Genomic DNA, 11212 nt, shown 5'->3' on the forward strand with positions numbered 1-11212 from the left:
CTTATTTGAGATTTCACCTAACTTTTAGGGATGTTGTTAGTTTAGATAATCTCTTACCAATTGATAATCTCCAGTTCAATTTAGTTATATAATAATATGTCCTTTCATCTCACTACAATCCTACTGCTACTTTAATAAGCTGCTTCAAATACACTTTTGAACTCAGGGTTTGCATGTGAATACCATCCCCCTTGTGCCTTTGTGGAGTCTCTGCACAATATATCTGCCTCTGCAACACAGGAAAGGGGAAAAGAAAAAAAAGAAAAAAAAGAAAAACCCGGCTCATTTGCTCCATCCCTACTTGTCTACTTGAGGTAAGCTATTAATTTTAACTACAATAATAATGCACCAATTAAATAAATCTATCCACAATAATATGTAGCACTTGATTCCACATAATAAAGAAATTGAGTCAACGGTATAATATGTGTAGCGTTTTTCGTCTGAATGAGCCATAAGGGCAAATTAGATCATCCAGCGTAAATCGGGCGCCACCCTATTTTCTTGTTAAATTGATTAGATTTATAGTTTAATTGGTTAAAACTTGAACAAACTTCATCTTTACAAGTTGCTAATAAAAAATTATAAGTTGTTGATTAGCACAACCAAATTCCTTCACCTAAACAAGGAACAATGACTACACAATATAATACGGAGTACTTCACAATGGAATTTAATTAATTAATTTAGGCTAAATCAAAGTCATAAATCCAATAAAAGGAGGTAATCTAGTTGATAAGTCATCTAAAAAGCAATATTTTTCTAACCAAATTAAGTATCCACTAATTATGCCACTTGTCACCAATTATTGGTGCCCCAATTTAAATTTCAATGGTAGCAAAAATCCACTTTCATGTGATCACTGCACCAGGAATTTCCGTGCACTGGGGTTGTCTGGTTTGTATTCACTTGAATTTTTATTACTTTTCTTTGAAAAAGAAACTGTTTTTCCTGTTTTTAATTTTCTTTTAACAGAATTTCTTCTTCTTCTTCTGTTGGTTAAGTCTTGTGTTTAAGGTGCTAGAAGTTGCTCTAATGGCAGATGAAGTTGTATCAAGGTCTTATTGCTGTTTCGTATGTCGAAATTACGTTGCTGAGCATGATGACATAGTCTCTAAATCTTTCCAGGTATTTGATTTACAGATTGATCTTGAATCAGAAAAGTGGAATTCATTATTGATATCATGTCCTGTCTTCAACCAACGAGGTTTTGGCCTAGTGGTTAAGACTGAGAGTCTGTGTGCAATAGGTATCGTGTTCAAATTCCCACCCCCATTTGTATGCAAAATCATGTCTTGTCTTCATGAAAGAAATCATGTTTAAAGCTTATTTTAAGCCAATCAAAGGGTAAAAACATGTTTTATGACAGCATTTTGGGGTTAAAACTTGCAATTTTTTAGCCATTATGTTACTTTCAAACAGTGGGTCTAAAGAACTTCTGAAAAAGGACTTTATCTTTGAAACAGTACAAATTTACAGAAAGAGTTGAATCATTATGAGTAAATAATGGTCAAATATGTTTATATGCCAACAAAAAGTCTACTTTAACAGTAAAGCTTTGAAATTATTTGAAATTATTTATGCTGATCTGATTTTACGGTTACTCCCTTAGTCTTATTTTACTTGCTCTATTTAAACCAAAAAGATCTCACAAAAAAGGTGAAATGTGGCAAGTGAAACGAGACGAAGGGAGTAATAGATTTTTTACTGACTGAAACAGATTTTTACTGATGAAAACTATTTATGATTTTGCAAAATATTTATTTGATATGTATTTGGCAAATTGGCATGATGTTTGAATTAGGCACATACAGGGAGGGCCTATTTGTTCTCCCATGCAGTGAATATAGTTACAGGGCCAAAGGAAGACAGACATCTCCTCACAGGCCTTCACACAGTTGCTGATGTTTCGTGCTCCGACTGCGGCGAGACGCTTGGCTGGAAGTATCTCAAAGCTTATGAGCCATCACAGAAATACAAGGAAGGCAAAGTTGTGCTTGAAAAATACAAGATTGTTAAGGATTTCTGCTAGTCTAATAAAAAGTGTGTTACTTTTGTCATGTGTAAATAATGTGTTAAACTGTTAACATTATGCATTAATCCATATTTGTTTGATGTGGTACAAAGTTAACACTACTACCAGGTGGTTCCAAAGTTGTGAGCTTCTCAAAAGTTTTATTGGACCATTTAGAACTTTGTAACTTGTGAGAGGGACAAAGGGTCTCTTAACTTTGGAATTACTTAGGTCGTATGGTTCGCGGATTCTAGGTATGAGGTGTAGGTTTAGAATGGTCTAAACCCATACCATATTTTTGGTTGAAAATTTCAAGAGTATTAAACTCATACCTCAAGCCCCCGAGGTATGGGGTTTAGAAACCTAGGGGGAGGTGGTATGGCTCATACCTTTACTCTAGGTATCAAACAAAAGGAAAAAAAACTCATTCTCAAATTGAACCAAACACATGGTATTAAGAATCAAGTTCCAAACTCATGTCACCTTGATATCATTCCTGATTCCAATTCCATACCAGTTTACGAACCAAACGCCCCCTTAATTGGTTTTCTATCAAAATTAATCATTTTTAGAGCACTCAGTATAAAGTATTAACGAGTCAAATTTCCAATGTAGAAGTGCTCCTCGTCTAATGACCAAACTATATACTAATATTATTAAGCATTTTGTTGCTAACATGAGAAATCCTACAAATTTATTTGATTCATGAAATCCTACCACTAGTATTATCAAATGCAAAGACAATTTCATCTAATCCAAGTTATATAAAATCTGAAGATATAAATCCTCAAATTGAAAGACCTAAAAAAGGTAAGTTCCAAGACATAAGATCTTGCCCACTTTATTCTTTGTTTGGTAGCTTATGTGAAAGAGATGGATGGTTCCAGCATTTCCAAATTATAAAAAACTTTCAAAAGGAAGGTTCATAGAAACCCCATTTGCCGAACAGATGATGCTATTCCCTAATTGACATTCATATTCATGAATGATGCTTACGTTTTAACCAATCAAAATTCCAACTCAATCTGCCCCACTAAAAGGCTTATGCACCTTCCTAGAAACTGGTAATTTCTGTCACAACTTACAAACAAAGCTATATATATAGTTATATGCAGTCTCTCAAAAAAGTCCTTGTTTAAAACCATTCATATTTATTTCTCCAAACACAAATATTCCTCCCAAGAAAATGGAAAATTGTAACAATGGATCTACAGTTATTACTGAATATGAAGATCTATTACCAGTGATGGCTGACAAGCTCGATGTCGAGACGTTTGTATCGGAGCTTTGTGGTGGGTTTAGGCTGTTAGCTGACCCCGAGAAACGGATGATCACGTCCGAGAGTTTGAGGAAGAACTCGGCTTTGCTTGGAATGGGAGAGATGAGTAGTGAAGACGCGGCAGCTATGGTGAGAGAAGGTGATCTTGATAGAGATGGGATGCTCAATGAGAAAGAGTTTTGTATTCTGATGGTCAGGCTCAGTCCTGGGATGATGGAAGATGCAGAAATGTGGCTTGATAAAGCACTTCAACAGGAACTTCGATCACCATCTGTTTAGAATTACTGACTTTTTATGTAGGTTTGTAACATTGTATTACATGCATCATGCATGAAGAACTTTTTGTGGATGAATGAATGTCAATTGCAGTTTCAAATAGTCATCCAATGATAAGATCTCAGAATTAGCACATACACTTCGGAATTTCGCCTTTAAATTACAACCCCATTATTTGTAATACAGGAAAAGTAAAAAACGAGAATGCATAAAGATACCAAAACCATAGACATAGATCAACACCATAAATATTTCACAATGTGAATCAAACACATTGATGTTTTCACAGAGATATAGAACAAAGTATTCCACAGAATATTGATTACAGGTAAGTACACTGCAAAATTCTAAATTTCTCAAACTAGATTCATTTCAAGAGAACACTAGACTAGTATTTCCATATCCGAATTGGTGATGAGTGCTTGAAGCTTTCAAGTTCTTGACCTCCGAATTGGTGATCGGCTGTGATAACAACAAAAGGGTAATAAGTAGAAAATTCAGCTTAATAGAAACTTGTGTACATTATATGGTACAAAACCTAATTAGTCTTTTTTTTTTATCATGGTATTAGTCCACATCTTCTTTCGATTCTTGATAGTGAGAAGGTTGTTTACATGTATTAGTCCTTGACTTTTCAAAAAAAAAAAGTTGGTACAAAGACCTACCTGCGGTATCGAATATAATCAGGACTACGACGCCTCTCGTAAGCTGGACCATCATATCGATCATAAACAGGGCTACGAGGTCGACCATAGTCAGGACTTGGCCGATTGCGACGAAAATGTGGACTTGGTGAGCGACGCAGAGGACTCCGGCCATAACCTCTTGGACTGCCACGCGGCGCACGCCTGTCATCTCTTTCGTCGTCATCACGGAGGGCATATTCAACTGAGATTACCCTGTCCAACAGCTTGCTGCAAAGTTGGCAAGTAAGCATGATGTTGATGTCTAGTATACACCCAATTATCAATTTAAGTAAAAAGAAATATAAATAACCTCATGTTGGTGCATTCAAGAGCCTTAGTTGCATCTTCCTGAGTTTCAAACTGCACAAATGCAAAGTTCCGCCGAATTCGGACGCTCAAAATCTTTCCATAAGGTTCAAAGTGTCTCTCTAGATCCCGGTCACGTGTTCTTATTTGATCAAAGTTTATGACAAATAAGGTCTTAGTAACTCTCTGACTTGTTCCCTTGGATCCATCACGGGCCTTGCCCCTTTCACCCTGCAGCAAAAAATTGCAAACCACATAAGTAAAACAGTCCTATACCTACATGTACTATAGAAATCAATTTAAATACCCCTATTTTCGAAGTATCTAGTTAAATGGATACTGGAGAATCGGTCAAGGTTTGCCTAGCAGAGAAAAAACAGAACCAAAAAAAAGTAGAACAAATATAGGGACCCTTCAGGAAAAAAAGAGACAGAAATGAAATAATACACCAAATCAGTAAAGAGATTAAGTTTCTAGGATAGGATACTGGAGAGTTGCAATCCTAAATTACTTTCTGAGGTCGAAAAAGGGTACTTTAACAAGTTAATTGCACAGGTCGAAAAAAGGGTACTTTAGCAAGGGAACTGTGCATGCCAAACAGTAACATACCCTGGCCCACTCCACTGACAGCCTGCGTTTGTCATGGCCAAACGGAACATTGTCTAGAGCACGAATGGCATCGTCCGCATCACGCTCATCAACGAAGTAAACAAAAGCAAACCCTGCACACACAAAAAGAAAATAGTAAGCAGAAGAGCTACATGGTGTTGGTTGGCACTACAGCTATGGCATAGGAGTTACTTCAGCCAAATGATGATTTTTTTGCCAGGCAGTAACTTGAAAAATACAACACCTGAACAAATGTGTAGGTCTGGTGAACTTAAGGATGTAGAAGCGTGCAGGATGACTAAATCAAGGTTGGCATATGGTTGGCAATATAAAAATCTAAATCCAAAGTTTCAGACTGTCATTGCAAAGCATTCTTCTCCAATTCATACAGCACGATTTCAGGATAAGAAGGCATGGCAAGACATAAATCATTGAGCTCTGAATGATGAAATGTGGTGTGCATGGCATGATTTGACTGAGCCAAGGATGACCATTCTTGGAAAAAAGATAACTCAAAGCAATGTAGAGTGAAGGATGGATGATCAGGTTGAAGAAAATGCAGTGCGTTTCTATCTGATTTGTGGAAAGCACACAACACGAAAGCTTCCTTTCCACTAGAAGGAATTTGTGCAGTGTTGTAGAATCCAGATGGAAGCTCAGATTCCTGCGTCAAAAGAAACACTTAATATGGAGTATATCTCCAAACAAACTGTATACTTGCGGCTGACATCAAATCCTGCCCAGTGGAAGATTGAGCATTGACACCGTAATATAATCTATTTAGCCATACCCAGTCAAAGGATGGAAGTAACGATGGCAGTATATTAAAGAGAAGGATGCTATAATTATCCATACTTTAAAAAAAAAAAAAAAAAGGCCATTATAATGCAATACTACAGCTAGTAAAACATAGAAATGATCAGGACAAAGCTTAAAGGTCCAGAACAGAGAAGTCGTTTAACCCCAACAGAGGGAATGAAACCAATTATATATAGACTCCGTCGTTAAAAAACTCAAGCCAAAAATGAAAATCAGACAGTGAATTCCCAAGTGGGGCCATGTCACACTCATCAATACACTCCAATATAATTTCACACTATATATCACAATAAAGCTCCAACCATCAAACAAAGGAACCATATGGTCAAGAACTATGAGCACACAAAACTGGAACTTGAATAGCCAACATATGAGGACTACGACTACTGGTCAAATTTCTAAGATGCACAACAAAACAATTGTGCAAATTAAATGATTAACCAATAAAAGACTAAGTTACCCCAACTCTCCATTGACAAACATAATGTTCATATAAACTCATAATGAATATTGGACATTATCTACAGAAGCACTAGGGCACAAGTCTGATAATTGAAACAAGTAACTTAACACAGACTAAGTTGCTCCAACTCTCTAGGTCATCTTAAGTTCTCAAGTACTCCTGCTGGAAATTTGACAATGTACTACAGGTAAAAAACATTTCACTTAAAAATATTTAGCTCGCCATGGCATTAACTTGAACTACGGATTGAAAAGAACAGAAAACAATGTGACATGCCAAATATGCTCATAAATGGGCAACATAAAAAAAATTTGACAAGAATTAACAAACCAATCCAGCTAAAAAGATGGTATTTCCGGAGTAACAAATTAGCATGTCCTGAAATCCTTGCAATTGCATCGACTTGTTAGATAAAATCACTATGCCCTGAATTTTGAGTCATGGTGTTTCGAACAACTTGATATATACTCATAAATGAAACTCATACACTTCAGAAAAGCCTCATACACTTCAGTAAATGGAACTCTTAAGCTGCAGTGATGAACTTCAAGTGTGACATTGACAGCATACCAATAAAAGATGACTAAAAAGATTTTCCAGAGTCAGTGAAACGACAGGTAATATCTCCCATAGTTAGCATATTTGCATGCGTGATAGCAATCTCACAACTTACACCAAATCCTTGGGTCTAATGCACCACTCTTTACTCCCAGTTGCAGAAACTCGTCTCAAATAGTCCAATGTAGCACACAACAGAAATATTAAATACCAAAAGGTAAGACGGAAGCTTAACTAAGCTCAAATCAAAATACCCTAAAAACACAAAAGCTCCAAACTCTATCAGGAAAAACCCATTATCCTGTACATTTTCGTTTCTCTAAATTGAAACTTTGAAACCAAAATCAAAGGTGCATTTGAAACTAATTTGGAAACGGAACCAGAAACTCATAGAAGAAAGTTCAGGAACTTCAACCACCAACAGATTTATACTTCGTATTTAAAAAAAAAAAATCGACAACGAAATGAAACTTACCAGATTTCATATCAACGCGATCAACTCTGCCGTACTTGGAGAAAAGTCGCTCGAGATCATTTTGACGAGTATCATACTCAAAATTCCCGACGAAAACAGGCCTCATCGTACTTCGGTTGAAACGCTAAACTACGAAAATTATCAGCAAAATTAGTGAACTACCCTTCTATTAAACTGAAATTAAAGCGAACATCAGAATTTGATGTGATTGCAAACGTTAACTTGGAGAATTGATTAGCTTACCTTCGATCAAACTCAATGGAAGAGGAAGGACGAGACAGAAAAACCCTAATTGCAAACAGTCGATAATTGTCTGGGGATTTTTTTTTTTACGGAGTAATAAAAGAGATGGTAGTGAATGGCGACTTTAGTTAGTTATATAGGCCTATGAAGGAAAAAGAAAAAAGGCCCAAAATTACTCACCAACCTGTAATAAATATGTTGGATTCATTTCTGGTATACGTGGAAGACTCTTATTAAGCTTGATTTATTGTGTTGGTTTATACTCGTACTTTCTTTGATGGTCATTGTGCAAGTGTGCAACGTACCTAATGAGTGATGACCTATGGCCCATGGGCCACGGCCCTTTTTTCGTGGGCTTTAGACCAGTAGCCCACTCTCTAAATTCATACAAAAGTATTTTCCATATTCATAGTAATCACATTATTCCGTTATTTCGTTCATAAAACCTCAAACTATGTAATCTATCAGAAAAATAAGAAACTAATGCCATGTTTGGTTACCAATTTTTTTTTTTGAAAGGAAAGATACAGTAAAAGTTAGGATAGTCCTCTCAAGACTATATCCTAACTTATCTAAAGATATAAAATAAGAAAATTTACTATCTATGTATGGATCAATTTCTAAGTGCGTCTGTATGCGATGACCTAAGGCTGTAACATAATCAGCTGCACGATTAGCTTCCCTGTAAACGTGGCGGGAATAAATATTGTCGAAATGATTCAGTAGTTGTTTGACATCATTCATTAATACCTGTATCTTCCACGGGCATTGCGTTTTTCCTTGCAAAATATTTATGATTAATAAATTATCCCCCTAAATGAAAATATGTCGTATATTATTTTCGATGGCTAATATAAGACCATTACGAAGAGCTATTGCTTCAGCAAGAAGTGGAGAGGAGGTTCCAAGATTGTAGGTTCGACTAACAACTTTATTTCCTAGGTGGTCTCTAATTACTACACCAGTTGTTCCAGAGTTGTTACGAACTGACCCATCAAAGTTAATTTTTATAATACTAGGGGCCGGAGGTGTCCAAGCAACTCGCGTGATACAAGGAGACTTCGAAAGTGAATTATTATTCATGTTAACATCCAATGAATCAAGATGTGTACGCATATTCCATTCTGTAAAGATCCTAAAAGCTCGACTGTATATTCCTGCCGGTGAGACAGGAGATTGTCTGAAAATGTGAGCATTACGCGTTTTCCAAATTCTCCAAATAGAAGTAATGACCTTTTTAGCTGGTAAGGTTACATTGTTACGGAGTTCACGGAAAAGATTAAGAATAGAAGAAGATCGAAGCTGAGTGTCAAGCCATCGAACTGGGGCGTTTGCATCCCAATAATTTCTAACAACCTGACAATGTAAAAATAAATCGTTTCTGTAGAATTAGCACAGAACGGGAAACTATTATGAATATTTATATGACGATAGGATAAATTATCCCTGGTAGGGAGGGCGTTATGTAATAATTGCCAAACAAACATTTTTAATTTTGGAGCAACATCTAGCTTCCATATCCAAGAAAATTCTCACTTTATGGGAGAATGAAAATTATGTGCTAGCCATGTGGCAGATTTAATCGTAAAATCACCATTACTAGAAAAACCCCAACAAGGTTCATCTGGTAAATCACTTACTGGTAAAGGGATTCCTTTGTGTGGCCCGGGTGATGTCCCGATCGCTACATTGAATAGTTAAAATTTTAGATTTTATTTGAGGTCAATATTTGACGAAATGCATGCATATCATAAAGTGAAAAACATCAATTAAGTTTGTCAACTACACAGACACACTGAGTCATTTATCATGACTTAAGTATTTTTTCAATTAGATCATCTTACAATTTGTGTAATTTATTTTCTAGTGGAAATAAGTGCTTCAAATTAATAACACCAAATTAGATATAAGCATCCATGCAAGATATTATATAGTTGATGATGCTTATGAGATTCATGACATCATGTTTCTTCATAGTTGTCCTAATTCTTTATTTTTATTTTTTTTCAAAATATTCCATAGACAATAAAAAATCAAATAACAATTTAAGTTGTTTAGACTTTATGTTAACATTTATTTATAAATTTATGTGAAAAAATAAACCACATTTGGTGGTTGGTTAAGATGGTAATGAGAATTATCATTCAGACATGAGGTCTAGAGTTGGAACCTCATAGTATTGATTTTTTTGCTATCCATGACATGACATACCACTTGGTGACTGAATAATGTGGCGCAAAGAGAAGAGTATTACGTGGCACAAAGACATTTTTCACAACGCCTTTTAATATATTAGTATAGATACCGAACAGAGTCTAAACAAAAGGGCAAAGGGTGTCATTGCAATGTCAACTCAATACTTCAATGACATTTTAGATCCGTCTTTAGTGTGATGGATGGGTCAAATTATTTCTTACAGTCTTACCTAACTAATTTACTTGTACTATATCGTACGTACGATTGATATGTGTCGACCCCATGAATTTGAAAACTTTACGCAATATAATTTACTTTATTATAACAGTTGAGTGCCAAAGGTTGTGCCACAATGTCATCAAGGAAGGATTATTAAAGAAAGAAGGAGAGAATGAAAGATCAATAATTAAAGTAAACACCAAAATTTTCTAGCTTTTGCAACTCCTTTTACCTAAACTTGCTTGACAATTCCAAAAATTTGTACACAGATTGATCTTAAATGCCCCACGATACTAGCTTATTTGCAGAACCAATAGAGTAATAGTAGAATATTATACTCCCTCCGTATTTTTTTAAGAGATACACTTGGTCGGACATGGTATGAAGAAGAATAATTGAATGAAATAAAATAATAAAGCAAGTGGGGTTGGATAGATATTTTAATAATTAAATATGTGGGGACCATGTCATTTTGGTGGGTGGAGGGTGGGGTGGATTAATGAAAATATTTGTTTAATAGGATGGTGGGTGATAGAGTATATTAGATGTATTATTTAATTAGATGGTGGGGTTGATAAGTTACTAAAAATAGCAAGTGTATCTCTTAAATAAATACGACCGGAAAAGGCAAGTGTATCTCTTAAAAAAATACGGAGGGAGTAGCTATCACCAAATACATGATTCCACTCTAAAATATTTGTATTCCATATAAAATTCACAAGTCACCAAATAATAATGTATAATATACGAAGCGCGATAACATATTAGACCAATAAGTGCTTGAATCGGCTGGTAAGAAGTTATTCTAGTTTAACTGCAAGGTATGAGGTTTCAACATTGGAATGCGATACTCGAATTTGAATTAGTCGTAGTTTAATCGGATTTTTCATCAAATGACCCCGAGGTTTGCGTTAATGCACCAAATACCCCTAATGTTTCCAGAATGTACCAAATACCCCCGACGTATAAAACAATAACACCAAATGCCCATAATGACCATTTTTCGTCCATTCCGTTAACTTTTCCGTTAACATTATTTTTTATTTTTTTTCCCTTTATCTTTCTCTCT

At 35.5% G+C, this 11212-nt stretch overlaps 3 protein-coding genes across 5 annotated transcripts; 2 read left to right on the plus strand and 1 right to left on the minus strand.

Moving 5' to 3' along the window:
- The first annotated feature begins 55 nt into the window (after positions 1 to 55).
- LOC110785082 (protein yippee-like At4g27745) lies at positions 56 to 2126 on the plus strand. Of its 2 annotated transcripts, none has more exons than XM_056837710.1 (3): positions 56 to 314; positions 1005 to 1128; positions 1805 to 2126. In XM_056837710.1, exons 2-3 carry the CDS (start codon positions 1036 to 1038, stop codon positions 2030 to 2032), a joined length of 321 nt encoding a protein of 106 aa, XP_056693688.1. In that variant the 5' UTR covers positions 56 to 314; positions 1005 to 1035; the 3' UTR covers positions 2033 to 2126. The 2 variants fall into 2 exon arrangements, with proteins under 2 accessions (XP_056693688.1, XP_021845222.1); XM_021989530.2 differs by lacking the exon at positions 56 to 314 and adding an exon at positions 346 to 897.
- Positions 2127 to 3125: 999 nt separating this feature from the next.
- Positions 3126 to 3704, plus strand: LOC110786611 (calcium-binding protein KIC-like). Its single transcript, XM_021991165.2, has one exon. The coding sequence runs from the start codon at positions 3201 to 3203 to the stop codon at positions 3570 to 3572; it is 372 nt and encodes a 123-aa protein (XP_021846857.1). The 5' UTR covers positions 3126 to 3200; the 3' UTR covers positions 3573 to 3704.
- A 70-nt stretch (positions 3705 to 3774) lies between these two features.
- Positions 3775 to 7883, minus strand: LOC110786595 (serine/arginine-rich splicing factor RS31). 2 transcript variants are annotated; one of them, XM_021991149.2, is made up of 6 exons: positions 7729 to 7883; positions 7486 to 7614; positions 5171 to 5283; positions 4566 to 4792; positions 4235 to 4483; positions 3775 to 4031 (listed from the first exon to the last, which is right to left on the minus strand). In XM_021991149.2, exons 2-6 carry the CDS (start codon positions 7589 to 7591, stop codon positions 4001 to 4003), a joined length of 726 nt encoding a protein of 241 aa, XP_021846841.1. In that variant the 5' UTR covers positions 7592 to 7614; positions 7729 to 7883; the 3' UTR covers positions 3775 to 4000. The 2 variants fall into 2 exon arrangements, with proteins under 2 accessions (XP_021846841.1, XP_021846846.1); XM_021991154.2 differs by having other exon boundaries at positions 7486 to 7609; positions 7729 to 7874.
- Between the last annotated feature and the right edge of the window lie 3329 nt (positions 7884 to 11212).

Source organism: Spinacia oleracea, chromosome 2, assembly GCF_020520425.1.
Source record: "Spinacia oleracea cultivar Varoflay chromosome 2, BTI_SOV_V1, whole genome shotgun sequence".
Lineage (NCBI taxonomy): Eukaryota > Viridiplantae > Streptophyta > Magnoliopsida > Caryophyllales > Amaranthaceae > Spinacia > Spinacia oleracea.